Source organism: Echeneis naucrates, chromosome 9, assembly GCF_900963305.1.
Source record: "Echeneis naucrates chromosome 9, fEcheNa1.1, whole genome shotgun sequence".
Lineage (NCBI taxonomy): Eukaryota > Metazoa > Chordata > Actinopteri > Carangiformes > Echeneidae > Echeneis > Echeneis naucrates.
Genome location: NC_042519.1, coordinates 2668764 through 2687552, shown reverse-complemented (window position 1 = coordinate 2687552; position 18789 = coordinate 2668764). Strand labels below are relative to the sequence as shown.

Sequence of the window (18789 nt, the reverse complement as noted above, 5' to 3'; positions counted from 1 at the left end):
ATCAGATAAAGAGAGGTTTTGAATTTTTTTTTTTTTTGACCACATGGCCTCTGAAACAGAAAATCACACAGGAGGTGCCAAAAATGCTTAAAAACATGGGATAATATATGTTATTGCCCTTGCTTAGCATTACTGGGACAACCTGCTGCACAGGTTGTGTTATGTTGTTAGTTGTAGTATTACAACCACAGTATTGCCCCGCCCGTCACAGGTGGGGCAACACCTGTGACGGGTGACGGGTGAAGGTGGAGGAAAAAACATTTAAATTTAAGTAAATGTTGATTGACTTGCATATATTGAATGTATCAGAATATATAGACTCCTCATTTTTTAAGCAAATGTGTAATTGCATGTATGCAGCATATACATTTGTAAAGTAACTTGTTAGTATTTGCATTTCTGTCCTAAGTTGAGCCCCTGTTACACTCCGACAATTCTTAATACAGTTTATTCAGTTTTTCATATATCTTTTAAACAGGAAAAATATATATCAGTTTCCAGAAATTAAAAGGGTTTTGTGAATATATCATCAGAGTCGCCTCCCTCTGGTCATTAGAAAGAATGCATTTAACCTCTGCTTTGGCTTCACTTGTCAATTCACATCCACTTCCACTTCCTTAACAATCTATGGTCCAACCTCATGCCAGTGTATTGGTTAATAAACATTATTACAATCCAGCCCGCTTCAATGTGCAAATTCAGTAATCATCATTAACTTGACCTTATGGACAAGAAACAGTTGAAATATATAGCTGTCAAGGTTCGCATATGTGAAACAATAAGATAATTACTATTAGAAATAACAGGGTATACTTTCTAAATAAACCATAGTCATTTTGTAATATAATGAGTTATCGGGTCTAGCCCTCCTTATGTTTAAAGGTTTACACTTGCGCTGTCTGTGGGTCCTCTTTAAACCACGTAAAAAAAAAACATTACAAAAAAAACAAAACAAAACAAAAAAACTGAAAAAAAAAAAACCCCTCAAAAAACAAATAAACAAAACAAACACTTCAAGAAACAAATACGCCTCGTACTACACTGAAATTCGGGTACCATACAATATTTTCATATGACATACGATTTAATCCAGACAATAGAACGATAACTGTTGAATGAGAGCGTTCGGAAATATTATACCATTCGTGGTATTTCCCGAATTTTGGGAACCAGTGAAGGCAGCATGGATGCTTCAGAGTGAATTGTGTGAGCGAGCTGCATCACATTCGAAGCTGGGAGTTGGTCCATTCGCGTTAGCAGTGTTTTAACGGGCTCCGTCATAGTAAGCGTTTGAAAGATGAAGAGACTATTTCACTGATGCTGAGCTAACGGATATCAAAACGTTACCCACTCTCCCGGCGGTGGATTAGACCGGTCGCATATGTAACATCGGTCACGCCAAGGTAATGTCAGCACGCCTTTTCATTTTTCTCGGTTGTCATGAAAAGTGAGCGAAAAATATTCAAACTATTTTTTATTCTACTTCGAACGCGCCCGTAGTGTTTGTCCATGGTGTCGGTTGCTTTAGGCCTCAGGACATGCCTCGACCCACAGTGGGACTGCGGACCCGCTAAAACGTTACCTCAAACCTCTGACGAACGAGGTAGCCGCAAAAGGTTTCATCTCCTGTATGAAAGGTAAATTAACGTTTTGTTCGTTTTTCTGCAGTTTCCGCATAAAATAATTTGGAGTAATGTACGCCTTGTAAAAGTTAAAGCTATCGGATACGCTATAAATATCGTATGGCCAGCCTGTTGGTTAAACTTGCGTCGGAAGGTGAGGTTTGCAGATATCACTGTTGATGTTAAATGCGGAAAGTGAGTGTGTGAGGGGCGAAACTCAGCTGTACAGGTGTGATATTGTGATGATAGCTTGTAATTAAACCTAGAGTGTGTTTTCCAGCCAGGCTGGCATGCTAGCACACCCTTTCCCACCGGCTCGTTGTTTTTATTTATTTATTTATTTATTTATTTTTTAGCTGGGTTCATTTCGCCTCCCCAGATGTTTTCGTCTGTGTCCTCCCCTCACTGACATTACACTGACATCTGCGTCCTCCTCCAGGGCTGGGTTACAGACATGCACCCACCTTCTCACCGGGACTATGTGTCTGTAAGCCTTTCTGGACAAGAAACTGGAAGTTATAATAACAGTAAACAGTGGAGAAGGCAATCTTGCTGGAGGGTAAGTGAGTAGCATCGCATACGGATTTCCCTCCTCTCTTGTATCTTCTGTTTTGCATATTGTATATCATTTGCATACTGTAATTGTTATATTTTGAAGGCAAAGGGGACTTTATGGCAGGATTCTTTTAGTTAGATGTACCTAATAAACTGTCCACTGAGATCAGTAAGTGTCTGAATTTAATTCGTTGGTTGCTTTTAGTGCTACTCTCCGCTGATAGCCTAAAATTTTTCTTACATTTTGTATTATGATTATTTATATGCAAGCATATTATAGGAACACATTTAGTAACTGATATTCTTTATCTCTTTCTTTTCTGTCTGCGTGCAGAAATGGAAGCAACTGTCAAGATTGCAGCGGAGTGTCATTCTCCTCATCCTCATCCTTGTGTTTATTTTTGGAATGGCATCCTATCCTACGATTACAGAGCACCTCAGAAGTAAGGTTCTTCAAACATTTAACATTCAGCCACTGATATCTTGTCTTGGCCTCCAAGGAGCTGGATTTGTTGCATGCAAATAGAACAGGAGGCATTGCACAGTACCTTGTTTGCAATGAAGACATATAAGCATATGGTTGTTTCCAGAAGTTTGCATAAGGTACAGTTTTTGTTCACTAAAATTTTGTTGTTATTTTAGGTGAAAGGAAGGGTATACAAGTCAACTATACAAGATACATATACATACAAGTACAAGATAGCTTGGAGATGATTTTCATATGACTATAAAAAAAACCCTGCAAGAAGGGCATTTATGAAGAGCAGACTGTGCCAAAATACTTTTTCTCTTTCATGGAAGACAATTGAATGTGTAACACTTCAATAACTTTTGAAAGCATGTATCTTTGCTGAAAGGTTTCGTTTATTCATTTTTAATTCAACAAAAACCAAACCACCAAATTATGAAATTTGCCCATGGATGCACAAGCTGCACTGGAACACAATCTCTATATTACAATGTGGGTCATAAATCAGTTTTACAACCTAACTTTTTTTCTCCCAGTAGTAGTCTCATACCACGTTTTTTGTGTATTGAGGCCTTACAGATGGAGTGCCAGACACAGGCAGTGACCATGTCCTGAAACCTCTCATCCCTCATGTGCTGCCTGAGCCTGTCAAACAGGGTCATCCAGCACTGCCAGAACAACTCTCTCAGGTTTTTATCCCTGCCTTTCTGTTCTATCAGGGGTTTAGTTATTTTGCATGGTTGTGAACCATAGAGTTGTTACAAAGTTCTTCAAATGAACAATTATGTTCAAAGCTGTCCTTGGAATCTTTGAAGTAGCACAAATCACTTGTACCCCCTCTAGATCTGGACTGTGGCACAATCAGGCATTTGAATGCTGTAGGGAGTTCCTTCCACCTTGTGGCCTGGCTTTTACTCTTATCTGCATTGTCTGCTGTGAGATCTCAAATGTCTCAGAGATGATCAGTAATGGAACCTTTGCTAAATTCAAGTGGCACAGCCTATGGTCTGAATACCTTTGTTAATGATATATTTTAATTTTTCTTTGTAAGAAACTTGTGATATATTTTAAAATTATATTCAGTTTTTCTAAGTATAGGGTATAATATGTTTAAATGGGAGGGGGAATGTAAACAATACAATACTGTCATTGAAAGATGCATATTAGTATGAGTTATAGGAAAAGAAAGGCATTACATGAATCAATTGCTTTGAATATCAGGTCACCTTGAGAGTACACATTTAAATCAGGGACAGAATGATTCTTACAACTTAGGAAAGTCACTTGATTGTTTGTTATATTTAATTGGTTAAATATGGTTAAGGCCTATCACTGACAGGTACAATAGAACAATGATAACAATTAGGGATGCATCAATACTGGTATCGGTCCGTTACCGGGCATTAATACTCGTACTTCATGGCAGCGTGTGGTTTACAGCACTTGACTGCAAAGCAGGAAGTGAGGAGTCATGTTAGCATTGTGGAACTATTTACAGGCAAATGAGAGCAACTAAAACAAGGCAGAATGCAAATTGTCCAGCAAAACTGTCGAGAGGAGTGTATGTGTGGCAGTGCCATGTTGAATGCACTTTTTTTTCAAATGCCAGTCATGTTACTGAAACCTTACGGTACTATATGTGTGGCAGTGCCATGTTTATAAAAGCACTAATAAAGTAGAATGTCAGTATGTCACAATTTTGTTAAATTTGTGTTTGTCACACACAAGTTTCACTGCAGTAAAGTCACCCATTTACAAGAAAATCAGACTGACGAATGTTGGTCAAATAAGATGATATCTGGAAAAATAAAAAAAAATTCAAAGTAACTTAATGCGTCTAATGGCGCAAGTACTCGGTATCAGTATTGGTGAGTCCTCAAATGCAAGTGTTCATTTGGAAAAACGTGGTATTGGTGCATCCCCAATAACAATGTTTAGGTCAATGCCTTAATCACAGATATTGTAAACCTATAACGTTAGGGGCTCTAAAGTAGGCCACCACTTTTTTTTTTTTTTTTCACTTTTTAAGATAACTCCGAAAAAGCTGTCAACCACTTATTTAGAGTTTTCCTCTATCCCAGTTATTATTATATCCAAGTTATTATTCTGCCATGAGTTCATTGACATGTTACATGTTATCCATATCAACCATTCTGCGCAACCTGCACATGTGAAGTAAAGATTTAAAAGTTTTTTGTTTATATCATAGAGGAAATTATCCAATAAGAGAGGGCCGCCTGTCCTACAGAACCGTCTTCAGAAGAAAGGAAATGCTTCAGATGCAATTGTAGACGAAACGCCAGTGGATGGTGAAAAAGAAAGGAAGGAGGAGGGAGTCATTAGGTGAGACTTTGACTTGAATCGCAACCAAAGTTTAGTTATGTCATCATACAGTATGTTTATTTCTAATTTCCCTGGTTACTTTCAGCTGGCGGGGAGCTATGATAGACACAGAACAGGGCACAGAGGGCACCAAGGACCAGGAAAAGGTGGATTCCCCTTCTAACCTAGATGCCAAATTTTCAAAAGAGTCAGGTATGTTCTGGTTTACCAATTTCACTGTTAATTATTCATCAGTAATTTCACTTTTACCAAAACACATGACAAAGCATCCAGTTTCTAAGAGGCTTGACTGTGTTTGAATCTGAACTTAAGCTTCAAAATCCCAAAGTATAATATTGTGTGTATTGTGTGCTCAAGGAGCGATTCGGCTGGAGGCCGTGCGGGAAGCTTTCAGACATGCATGGAAGGGTTATAAAGACTTTTCATGGGGCCATGATGAGCTCAGGCCCATCTCCAAATCCTACAGCGAGTGGTTTGGCCTTGGTTTGACGCTTATTGATGCCTTGGACACCATGTGGATCCTAGGACTTAAGGACGGTAGGCTCTGCATTCCAACACTACAAGTCTTTTCCGTGAAAAACTTGGACTCGGCTGAAGATAAAGCTGTTGTCTTATTCTGAGCTTTGCCAAACTTATTTTGCAACATTAAGAAATTCTATCTTGCTGATCAACATGTTGTGACATGAAGTTCACAATTTCTCCATAACAGAATACATTAATTAGACACAACATTATTGCCACTGGCAGCTGAAAGGATTGCTACTATCTGATTACAGTCGCACTTGTCTGTGGGTGGGATATATTAAAGGCAAAGTAAATATTTTTTTCCAGAAGTTGATGTGTTGGAGACAAATTATAGGACTAGGCCAAAGCATCTGCAACACTGTAGCTCTGTGAGGTGTTCCCAGTCTGCAGTGGTCCAAGAAATGAAAACCAGGGAACTTGAGCACTTGTTGGCCTGATCCAGCAGGAGAGCTACTGTACTTTCTGGTTCTGATAGAGAACTGCCAGAACACATAGAGCATGACAATGTGCTGTGTATATAGCTGCGTAGCTGCAGACTGGATGCCCATGCTGGCCTTTCCTCCCACAAAAGATCCTACAGTTTACATGTGAGCATCATAACATTTGTTCCCTAATTGCAATGACCCCTTTACAGCAGGATAATGCTCCCTGCATGTTAGGGCTAGACTAGTGAACCCAAAAGCAGTACACCGAGGCAAGCGACAGATGGCAAAAGGATTTATTTATGAAGCAGGGGCTGGGAGCCAGGCACCGGGGGGCTTGGGCTGGGTACAGGGAATGGAAAGGGGAGCCAGGCAGAGGGACCGACCATGCAGATGAGGCAGGAAGGCTGAAGGAACACAAAAAGAGGAATGAGTGATACTGACAAAAATTTTTATCTAGTTGAGGCTTGAAGCATGACTGACTGTGTGAACAGTCTACGATCTGGCAGGGCTGAGTATAAGTAGAGGTCTTGATTATAGAATGGGTTGCAGCTGGTGTGTCTTGGCTCTGACTCCAGCACACCTGTCTCCACTCCTGCCATTTGGGAAGAATGACACACACGCGCACGGAGGAGGCTGCTGAAGTGGAGGGCATGACGCTGCATTTCTTTAGCAATGATTCAGGTTTGTTTTGAGAAACATCAACCAACGCAAGGTGTTCCCCAGATCTCAGCACAATCCAACATTTGTGAGATGTGCAGGACAAACAAGTCCAATTCATACAGGCCCAACTTCACAACCTGGGGGGTTAAATTACCTGATTTCAGGCCTTCAGGGTCTGGGTTGTTTGAGCAGCAAAACTAGGACCTCCACAATATTAGGAAGGTGGTCATTATGTTGTGGTTGGCTAGCTTAAACCAGTTTTGCACTGCTGGTTTCAGGCAATCATAGCACAGTCAGAAGTAATATAGTTGGCAATATATAGCTAATGGGAGGACTGTGGCATGAATGAAAACCAAAAAAATGAAGCCTTTTTGCATGAGCTAATTTAATATATATAAGAACAATTTCTGATAGTTGCAGAATACCATGGTTAATTTTGAAGTCATTGCTACTCTTTAAAACATGCAGAGTTTGAAGAAGCAAAGATATGGGTGGCGACAGAGCTCACATTCAGCAAGAATGTAGATGTCAACCTCTTTGAGAGCACCATCCGTATCCTGGGGGGGCTACTGAGTACGTACCATCTGACTGGAGACACCCTATTCTTGGACAAAGCTGTGAGTCAACACATGTACTCATGTCAAAAACCTTTTTGACCACACAAAAACAAATGAAAGTCTGTTTTAAATACAATGAAGAAAGCAGACAGCAGTAGTTTGCCATGTACTTAAACTGATACCTGTACAGACAGAAAATATTTGGGCCTTTTCTGTCATTTGACACACCAGCGGGCCTCTGCCATTCACTCAAATAGAAACCTAAAGGATAAAAAAATCTCATTAAAAAGGGTTTCCCATTTGCAAATGCCATCAATTTTAAAAGCATCCTGTAACTCCTCTTGTGCATTATAGCATGTTTACGTACAAATTGAACTAAGGAACACTGTAAAATGTAGGGTCAAGACACACTTCATTCAATGAAACGTTTAGCTTTCAGGGGGCATTGCTAGTGCTTAATCACATTTAATACAATTTTTGCTCTCTACGTTTAGGCTAATGTCTGTTGAGCAGTGTATTAGTTAGACTTAACTAATAAAATGTTAAAGCTACATTCCAGTGAATCTTTATCAGAACATAATTTCACAGCAAGCCCAATAGTTTTACGATTGCATAACCAAATCCTAAGCTTGCTCCTGCCCCATAAACTGAGGCTCACATATCTGTTGTTAAAGGGGTATGACAGCCAATCATAACATGGTGCAGCAGGTGTTAAGCTGTCACGGCCAGGCTAATTATTACTGTTTGCCTTGTCCTGGGTTACTTTGAAAAACCCACCTACCACTCCTCCCCAGTTTAAACATGTCCAATATGGTTACAATTTGATTCAAAGACCAACATGGAAACATGCCAAGTCCATAAATCAGTCTGTGACATCACTGTGGATTTTACATCCTTTGAAATCGTAGGAGTATAGTAACTTACCCGCTCTAGCCCAAAAACAGACACCTTGGGAAAATACTTAAAACAGCAAAGCACCTGTTTGCCTTTTTTTTTTTTTCCCTTCTTCTTACATCTAAAATCAGTCAACAGATAATCTGTGTTCTCCCTCTACAGAAAGACATTGGCTCCAGACTGATGCCAGCCTTCAACACTCCCTCCAAGATCCCTTACTCTGATGTGAACATTGGGAAAGGAACAGCCCACCCTCCTCGCTGGACCTCAGACAGCACTGTGGCTGAGGTTACAAGCATCCAGTTGGAGTTCAGAGAGCTCAGCCACCTCACCCAGGATCCACAGTATGAGGTAACCAACTGACCAAGTGGTACAACTGTGCAGATCCAGTGTTTGGCACTTGTATTTTCTGTCATATAATTCCAGCACTTCTAAACAACACTGACAGATATTGAGTGGATGTTTTGCTGCTTATATATTCAGCTGTTGCGATCACAGAATTGTGTGGATTATCAGGTCAGAACTGAGGTTGAGGGATTATAGTTGAAGGTGACAAATATCCAATCTTATATTACAGTCTTAAGTCATGAAAAAAAAGTATTCTAGTACTTTTTATTCTATTCAGCATGTGCTTTGTCATTATGAGCTACTGAAGGTAGCAATATGAAGACTTTCTAAATGGACAGCAACCTTTCCTCTGGTGCCATTCTATTTGCACTTTTTTTTTGTCAGGATATATGTTCCATTAAAGTTACACCTTCATAGGGCTGCGAACATGGCAAGCCTTTCATATAATTTAATGGGGGAGGTTTTCTCAAAAATTGTACCAGAATTTTATGTGATTTATCCCTGAGTTATTGCAAACAGAAAATCACAACTTCTTGGAGAGACTGTTTGTTCTGTACACTGGAAAGTTAGAACCCAGACTAGACACACTCCTGCTTTAAACTGTTTGAATCAAGTCATGTTTAGTCATATGAAACCTGCCACATTAGGCATGTTTAATGTGGCATAAGGACTGAATGTCCTGCAGCTGATCTGCCAAACAATCATGTTCTGTGCAATTACTTGTGGTAATATTTAAAAACCTAAATTGTGATTGTTGAAATTAACTGATAGTCATCATGTATTCTTCTTGCCGAAAGCAACTTAAAACAATTTTAAGTGATTTCAATGTATAGTTAATTTAAACTGATAGTCTTACCTGCAAGGTTTTATGCAGGGACCAAATATGGAGGATAGATCAGATAGATTACTAGAAATTGCTGTGCACACAAAGTAGAGGTGCAGTATAGCAATAAACGTTACAGTTTTAGTCCTTTGTATGTACAAGAAGTAGCTGTGCCAGTATTATAGATTGATTATATCTAGTGATGCACTGATACCACTTTTTTCCAAAACGAGTAGTGTACAAGTGCGATATTACATTTGAGTACCCACCGATAATGATACTGCTGATACTGAGTACTTGCGCCATTACACATAGTTACTTTGATTTTTTTTTTTTTTTTTTTGTTTGTTTGTTTTTTACCTGTTTACAACAAGCATGTGCACTAAGATAACAATTTCTCTTCTAACCATTTCTTTTTGCTAGTTTGAGAGTTGGGGTTACATGTAAAATGTAAAATGGAGAATGTATTATATTGTGTTGACCTAATTCATTTTGAACCAAATGTGTGTGTAAATTAGTTTTGAGTGTTCAGTCTCACTGTATTCCTGCCTATTAAAATAATCTGCCATTTTTTTAAGTTTGGGTTTGACATTTAGAATACTTCTCTTCTTTTTTGAGTCATTAAAATACTGAATATCCAGAATTTCACTCATTTTGACCCCTGATTTTAAATTTTCCAGACTGCTGTTGCTGAGGTTATGAATCAGGTCCATAAGCTTGACGGCAAGCTGGATGGCCTTGTTCCCATGTTCATCAATACAAACAATGGGCAGTTCACCCATCAAGGCATCTACACACTGGGAGCCAGAGCAGACAGCTATTACGAATACCTGCTGAAGCAGTGGATCCAGGGAGGCAAGAAGGAGACCCAGTGAGTTGGACAGTGCACATCTAGCAACCACAGAGCGGTCAGGAAGTATTCAGAGCTCTTAAACGTTTTCCATATCCCAAAATAAAATATTACACTCAGTTACCCTTGATGACAAAAATCAGCTTAAAACTCTTACATTTTTGAATTTTTTGCTAATTTAATAAAATATTAAAAACTGCCACTTAAAATTGACAGCTGAATGGGCAGGGTCTGAAGACACCTGCCTGTCCATCTGTATGTGATATCAGAGCAAAAACCATACCAATACAGGGAATGAGCTGCCTGCAGAGCTCAGACTGCGTGACACAGGACAATGTCATGGCTCAGTTCAGGGTAGGGCAACCAAAAAAGGTTGAAGGTTCCTGACTGCAGTGCCTCAATACGGAAGGGCATCATTACTGTTTGATGGAGCCAAAGCTGACAACTCTTCAATAATTGTTCAAGAGATTTACTTTGTTTTCAGTTAAGAGAAAGAAAAGCAGTGAATTTTAGAAGGATGAACCAACTGACTGAAATATTGGAGACTATAACAGATAATCACAGATATAATCCAATATAATCACAGCTCAAAGTGCATCCCTATCTGATTTTTGTTCATTCTGTTTGTACGTCTGTGTGTTTGTGAAGGCTCTTGGAGGACTATTTGCAGGCAATAGAGGGTGTAAAGAAGAACCTGCTACAGAAGTCTTCACCTAATGGCCTCACCTTTGTTGGAGAGCTCTCACATGGACAGTTCAGCCCTAAAATGGTCAGTTATATGAGAACCATCCTCAGGGTTCTCCTGTTGGTCTGTATTCTTAAATTTCATTGTCAACCTTATACTAACTCATCAGATTCAAAGCCATTTGAATGTCTGTCAGCCTTGTTGGCTAAAACTATTGTGATGTACTTTTAGGAAGGTTTAGTTACCTGAAACATATGATAGTAGTCACTAAGTCTGTAAGCTGTATAGAAATAATAAACTCTCCATTAGTATTTAACACTGTTTTTTTCAGACCAAACTTTTCACATAAAAATAACTCACCTATTTCCAATACATCCCCAAAACCAACAGGACTGGCTCAGTACCTCGGTGATGCTGTAATGAGGTTGCATGAGAAATTAGCGCAGATTTCTTTTTTCCTAAGGGTGTCAAATGATTTAAAAATCATTTTTAAATGAAATAAAAAAGGTGGACACATTTTATGCTAAATGTACAAGTTCAATAAATGTACAAATGTACGAGTTTTATTCACTCACATATTGGTCATTACAATATTGAACCTGAAGAACACAAAATTGTATTTGTAATAGATTGGAATGTAAGACATGTAGTCACATACTAAAATTGTTTTAGTCACCCACAATGACTTCTCAATATTTTGCAAACAAAAATACACAGCATAGGCCTTCTTTGATAGTGTAAAAAAAGAGAGGAAAAAGGCAACGGCTCTTGAGGGTAATTCACAAAATTGGAAGCTATCTAAATTTTGTAGCTAAGACCATCATCCCCCACTTTGTTAGTTGGTCTGCATGCTGTGGCTGTCCATTTAGCAGTTGATATCAGTAATTTGAGTGAGATTGATGCATCCATTGTTTTCTGTCAAGCATTTTTGAGTGTGGTCTGTCATACATTGTCAGAGCTCAGGCTTTGGCTGCAAGATGTGTGCTTGAATGTACTCCAGTGACAACTAAACCTCTGATAATAGCTATATACAACCTTTGTGTTTTTAAATGAGCCACTTGGCAGAATTTGGAAATGAACGTTTCATTCACCACTTGGGCAGGTCTACTCCTCAAATGCCACTTGAAGGTTATGTGATGCCATGCACAGTCAAATTTAAACATGAACTAAAAGTGATTTTAACTGTGTCTGTGCATTGAAATATGAAGTTGGTTAATTTTATGTGGTTCTTAATCTTGAGTGTTTAATGGAATTTTGTGAATGTTTCTGGGAGTCCTGTCAAAGACAAATGTCTGCCACCATGTGGGACAGACAATAATGGACACTTCTATCTATGAAGCACAAGGCCAAATAGCACCTTTTTTAAGTGAAATTGTGATCAATACATTATTATTGCATTGACTTTGACAGTCCTATTTTGTTCGTTTTGGTATCTCTATTGGATAAGTCAGTGACAAAACAAGAAATGCAGTAATGTGAAGTCAAGCTGTTGTTCAAAACAATGACGAATCTTATCTATTCTGCTTCCTATTCACTGCAATGAAATCCAGAACCTGTACCTCACAAAATGCTAGACAAGCGGTGCTCTTCATGAGGCATCAAACTTAATCCACATTCATTCCATAAGTTATTGAATGCACCAAGTCTCAGTCATGTTGACACTATAATAAAACATAATTTCCTTTTACGTCAGTTGTGTCAGAGGTTTCAGTTGATTCTTTAATTTGACCCTGCTTGATAAGTAGAAAGTGTCGCCACCAGTTTGTCAAACTGTAATTTGGCAGCAATGTGCAATTAAATCATAGTTCCCTGAATTTACATAAGTTCATGAGTTGATCTAACAACTCTGAGCTAATGGGTCATGCCATTTGAGAAACTCCACATTAAACTTGATATTTGACAAACCTACTTAGTCAAATCAAGTCAAAACAAATCAAATCAGATTTATTTGTACAGCGCCAAATCATAACAAAGTTACATCAAGGCACTTAAAATATAGAGCAGGTCAGGTAAAATTATTTAAAGAGACCCAACAGATCCCCCGATGAGCAAGCACTTGGCAACAGTGGCAAGGAAAAACTTCCTTTAAGATGCAGAAACCTCTGCCAGAACCAGGTTTGGGGGGTGGCCATCTGCCTCGATCGGTTGGGTTGAGAGTGGGAGAGAGAGAGAAAGGCATGGGGTGGAGGGTGGAGACAGGAACATGTTGCTATAGGAAGTTCATGGAGATGAGGACAGAATTCATGACACTATGGGACCAGCAGGTGTTGCAGGAACATGGGATGGCGATGAGTCACCACCTGCAGGATGAGGACAGGGTGAGAGAGGAGAGGAAATGGGAGAGATAGAGACTTTGGGAAAACATGGTTAGTAAATTCAGTACACATACTTAGAACTGGGAGAAGGGGAGGGAGGGAGGGAGAGAGAGAGACTCAGTCCTTCCCCCGGTAGCCTAGGCCTATTGCAGCATAGCTAAAGAGTAGATGGACTTTAACTTTTTAACTATAAGCTCTGTCATACAGGAACATTTTAAGCCTGGTCTTGAGTGACTGGTGGTCTAAAGACTGCGCTTTAACGTTTGAGATTTAATATATTACCCAGTCAAAACAAGTGCCTTCATTGATAATACCAACAAACAAGTGAACTCAGTATACAAAAAAAAAACTAATAGAGTGAATGGGTCATATGTGTATTGTAAGGTCTCACACACACACACACACACACACACACACATATTTGCATATTGAACAGCGACACTAAAGAAACGAAATCTGCACTGTGTCACTCTTATTCATCCAACTGGTTAACTAGATAGCTACAGCGTTGAAACCATATTCAAATTAACTTGTACATAAAGTCTAAAGTAATTATTCATGCCATTGTTATTGTTGGCATGGCTGTCTCTTTATTCAGGATCATCTGGTGTGTTTCCTTCCGGGCACGCTGGCCCTCGGTGCTCACAATGGCCTGCCTGCTGATCACATGGATCTGGCCAAGCAGCTGATGGAGACGTGCTACCAGATGTATGTCCACATGGAGACAGGCCTCAGTCCAGAGATTGTCCACTTCAACCTGCATCAGGGTAGCACACGGGACATTGAAGTGAAGGTAAGTTGAGACAGATTGTCTGCTCTTACGTATTCTGTTCTGTGCTTTTTAACATTTTTAAATCATGTACCTTTGAAAATGAGAAGGCCATTGTCTTAATATCCAGGGCTCAAACTGATGAATCCACTAAACTCACCTGAATAAACACGCCTACAAAGGGTGCTCTGAATCAAGGAGATATTAAAACTAATTATTGTCTCTCCTTTGTGTTGTGTGGCACAGCTTGCAGACAGACACAACCTCCTCCGACCAGAGGCAGTAGAAAGTCTCTTCTACCTATATAGATTCACCAAGGACAACAAGTACCAGGACTGGGGTTGGGAGATTCTACAAAACTTTAATAAGTACACCAAGGTTGGTAAAATAACAACAGCCACAATAAACATTTAGAAATTTACGAGTGCTGAACAGTACAAAAGTTGTTTGTCTCCCTACGGAGGTGCAGTGGAGACGTACTACGACAAACAGATGTCTCATATTATTTGCTGATTTGAATACTTTTTGTACAGAATTCTATTTAGGACTTTTATTTTTTGATATATTTTTCATCGTTGATGGCTGTCCTCTCAGTCTTTGGTGAGGCCTTTGATCCAGAGTGTAAGCTGGTCACAGCCAAGAGCTTCACCGTCATTCATATGGACTGGTATTTTATCCAGTGATACTGTTTTGGAATATGAAGTAGAATATACAGAGCCACAAGTTAAATTTGTATGTGAGAACTTAGACTAAGGTCATAAACTCAGTGTGAAATGAGGGTCAGAACTCTGAATATAATAATTCTACAGTAGATGCTGTAAACATAAATGCCTGTGTGTTTCAGGTATCCTCAGGCGGTTACACTTCAATCAATAATGTACGTGATCCAGAGTACCCAAGTCCCCGGGACAAGATGGAGAGCTTCTTCCTGGGAGAGACCCTGAAATATTTGTATCTGCTCTTCTCTGACGATCCCAATCTGATCAGCCTAGAACAGTATGTCTTCAACACTGAAGCTCATCCTCTGCCAATATGGCCCTCCCCAGCATGACTCACGCATGCGCACAGGCACATGCGCACGCACACGCACGCACGCACGCACACACTGATTCAGACAGCACATAAAAACACAACAACTCAGGGTTGGTCTAACACCAAGGTGACAGCTGTGTCTTTCCTATTTCAATGAGTGAACTCTGCCTATGCTTTGCTAAAAATTGTCGCTGTTCAACAAAAATGGCTATACCAGAATCAATTCCTCAAAAACTTTCAAGGCTGATTATTTTGTGGTTTGTGGAACAGAATGTAACCCACTGTGACACAAAGCCAGTACCTGGTGGCCTGACCTGAGTGTTGGGTGTGACAGGAGGCTGGTCACCTTCGTAGCAACATGTTCCCCAACTGAACTGAAACCAACCACTGCCTCCTGCACCTGAACCCTTTTCGCTCTCCTCACATGTTTTTAAATGGGTGTGACTCTCACAGGGAAATGAGGACAAAGCTAGTTCCTCGCTGTATACAGTCATTAAGTGCTATTTTCAGATGCTGAAGCTTCCTGACACCGATTATGTGTTTGCTGAATTCATGTCATAGTGGACAAGTGAGGAAATGCTGTGTGAAATTCTTCTTCAATCCCTTCACATCAAGAGGAAAACATTGCTGTGCGATTGAATCTTGACTCATTAAGGTCGGTCAGTCAACAGAAAACAAGGTTTACCGGATGACAAAATTTCAATAAAAAATTCTGTCAAGATTTTCTCCACAGCCCGTTTATCAGTGGACACTAATGCCTTTATTTAAAGGCTAATATGCCCAATTAATGACTTTTTTGCTTCCTCACAATCTTGAGGTTAACTTAATGCTCAGTGACAAAAACTATACAGCAGTGTCTTTGTAAAGTATTTGATAAAGCAATCGGTAAAAACATTTCTGCCCATGACTTTACGGCTCCATATTGTTCGAAGTAGGGTCTCCCAAGTCTCCATGCACTTGATCTACAGATAAACGCACACACCCCACGTTAAGACACAGCCATTAAGATTTCTATAAATTTGTGATGTCAAAACAAAGCAGTGCATTTCAATACTGACTAATCTGAATCTGAATTAAGGGTGTTTTACCAAACTTCATAAGTAGGGTAAAATTAGTTAAGGCAGCTGTGTGTCACATAGAAAAGTTTCAGACAATGAAAAGAGTTTCTGAACCCCTCATGTTGTTTGAGAGAGGGAATATAGACCTACATTCAGATTGGCTTTGATTCTTCAACAGCAAATAGATATTTGTATGGTAGCTTTAATTATTGCAGCTGGTGGAGCTGTAATGTTTGCAGCTTCTTTAACAGCTTTGTTTTATACAGCTGTAAGCTGATAATACTGTACACTTAATTCAGAATCCTTATGTGAATTAGGTAGTTTAAAAAGGTTGAGAACAGATGTAAGGGGCAAAGTGCTCAATTATGCCAAAACGATATAATAAATCAAATACTTTTCTTAAGCAAAGATGGTGGCACACATGGACACAGCAGCTCTTGGCTCCCCCAGTTAGTGCCTGTACCATGTCAATAAAGATGATCTTTCTTTACGACCACTATTAACTAATATTGCCATCAGTTACTTCTGGTAGAATTAGGTCAGTTTGGGTCATTTCACAAATTCTAAAGCGAACCATTTTATTTATTTATTTTTTATTATAGAGAGATAACTTGAGTTGACATTTGGTTGTTTTATCAATTAGGAATATATATATATCAGTATCTAAATTTCAAAAGGAGAAATATTTTTGAACAACTCTTTGCTATTGCTATTTTTTTTAATTCTAAAGTTAAATGTGTAAATAAATAAACATCTAGGTAATAACATTCTGCAAGGCATTAAGTCTTGCATTTGTTTGGTCGTCCATTGTGTGAATGTGTAGTTTCATCATGTCATCTGTGATGCCATGAGCAAGAAATTATCAGGTGTACGGAATGATTTGCTGCTAAATCAACTTCGCCAAATCTACTAAAATGTAAAGTCTGGCAGGTCCAGCTCACTCAACAACAAACGCACCTTCCAGCTGTTTCTCCCTTATGACATGAATGCAGCACCGGTCTCTACACACAGATTAACTTGATTGTATTTCAACTGCTCCAAGCAGCAGATGTTATGAACTGTGAAGCTTGTGTTTTGTGAGGATAGCAATGAGCATCAGTGATTTAGTTTAAGACGGGGGGTGAGAGGGAACACACTGAATGTTTCATTTTATTCTTCTTTTGGCATCTTCCATTTTTAGGTTTTGCGTTTGTTTTCTCCTTTGACTGAGAAAGTAAGTGTTTGGTGTTATATAGACTTAGCTTAATATATTGATTTTTAAGTTGTAATTACAGCTATCCTTCAGTTTTGTTGTCAAATCCCTTAAACAGCAGTTTGCAGTCATTCCCACATGTAGGTAGTTTACATCATAATTGTTTACCTGAAACCGTTTTTAATTTGAACTGAGACCAAACTCATTTTATATATTGTCTTTTTCCTCACATGTGCCTTTTAATATTGCTTCAGACAACATTCAAAGCAGTTAACATTCATTCCTCTCCATTCAGCCAACCCCAGGTATGACCATTTTTGCAGTACAACAGTGAAATGGAATCGTTATTTTTCCAGCAGTCCATCAAAGTAATGGTTGGATTTACATAAAGCTAAACTCTACCAGTATATGTATTTAAATAATGCCTACAAGGGCTCCGTGACCCCACTGTGTGTGTTTCTGCATAATTCCTGAGCCAAATATGCTGAACATATGATCAACTGGTATTTCAGTTAGTTTTTTCAGATGAAAAGCCATTTATCCAAAGCCAGATCTTTCAGGAAAAACTAACAAAGGGGATATTTTCAGTGCTTTTGATAAACAGTGTGACTGATTTTTAGATTATTTTTAGATTTTTGGCCATCGATGACTGATTCATTTCTATATTGGTTGTGGCCATCCAACAGACTGATTTTTACAGTGGGCTACACACACAGATGCCTGCAGCTTTGCCAATAAAGAGACAGATTTTACAGAGTCTTCATGTCCCTGATCAGTGACCAACAATTTGTCATGCTAAAATAATGAACAGTGAAATCACCATCATCATCAGCTGTTCCGTCACTTTGACGGCGAGACTAAGGCCCGTTTTGGAACAGTTGGTTTAGGGTTGGGGGTGGTTGGAGGCCTCTGTTAAGGGCTGCCGTTCTACGTATTGTTTTTGGTCAGACCTTTTTACTGTCTTAAACTATCATAAATAAACACGATGGAAATGTTTACACAACCTGCTGTAATTATAATATGGTGGTCATTTTAAAGAGCCCAGGTTTCCCAGGTTGACTGATGACGAGCAACTTGAGCATCACAGTGACGGTTGCTCAGTTTTCTCTCCTCTGGATTTGACAGATGGCTAAAAAAAGACTCAGATTCTCCAAAGAAGGAATTCAGAGACATATGTAACATAATTGACCGTCTATCTGTATGTTTTGAGCATTCCAAACAGCTTAAATATGAATTAATGTTTTAGAGACTGAAAGGGTCATTAAAACCATTAAAAGCCATTGAAACTGATTCTAAAAGCCAGATTTGAGTCACCTGTCAGGTCCACACAAAAGGAGTCGCTGAGTGTTTGTTGAAGCGGGCACTCAGCTGACATATCTTGAGAAGTAAAGCGTGGAAGACCTCTGTCGTTTTCATGTTGTGTGTCGACCTAACGTGTCCTCGTTTCAACTTTAAGTGTAATCTTTGTCCTGATGCTGTGGGATGGGATCTAAATACATGAATGTGGAACACCTGTTAAACAGCTTTGTTCTGATTGAGGGAACGGCTGCACTGGTTCAATGTTTCAATGTTGTTGTTTTTTTTTTTTTTTTTTTTTTGATTTCAAACATATAAAATGTTATTGTTGATGTCACTGGGTGTATACAAATCTGGATCTGCTTTAATTA

General features: G+C 39.1%; 1 protein-coding gene across 1 annotated transcript; it reads left to right on the top strand.

Moving 5' to 3' along the window:
* The first annotated feature begins 1184 nt into the window (after positions 1 to 1184).
* On the top strand, positions 1185 to 18769 carry man1b1b (mannosidase, alpha, class 1B, member 1b). Its single transcript, XM_029511429.1, has 15 exons — positions 1185 to 1403; positions 1501 to 1637; positions 2062 to 2181; positions 2512 to 2620; positions 3217 to 3335; positions 4856 to 4989; positions 5075 to 5181; positions 5347 to 5526; positions 7068 to 7216; positions 8213 to 8401; positions 9902 to 10092; positions 10720 to 10840; positions 13670 to 13864; positions 14087 to 14218; positions 14685 to 18769. Exons 3-15 carry the CDS (start codon positions 2077 to 2079, stop codon positions 14889 to 14891), a joined length of 1938 nt encoding a protein of 645 aa, XP_029367289.1. The 5' UTR covers positions 1185 to 1403; positions 1501 to 1637; positions 2062 to 2076; the 3' UTR covers positions 14892 to 18769.
* Positions 18770 to 18789: the final 20 nt, after the last annotated feature.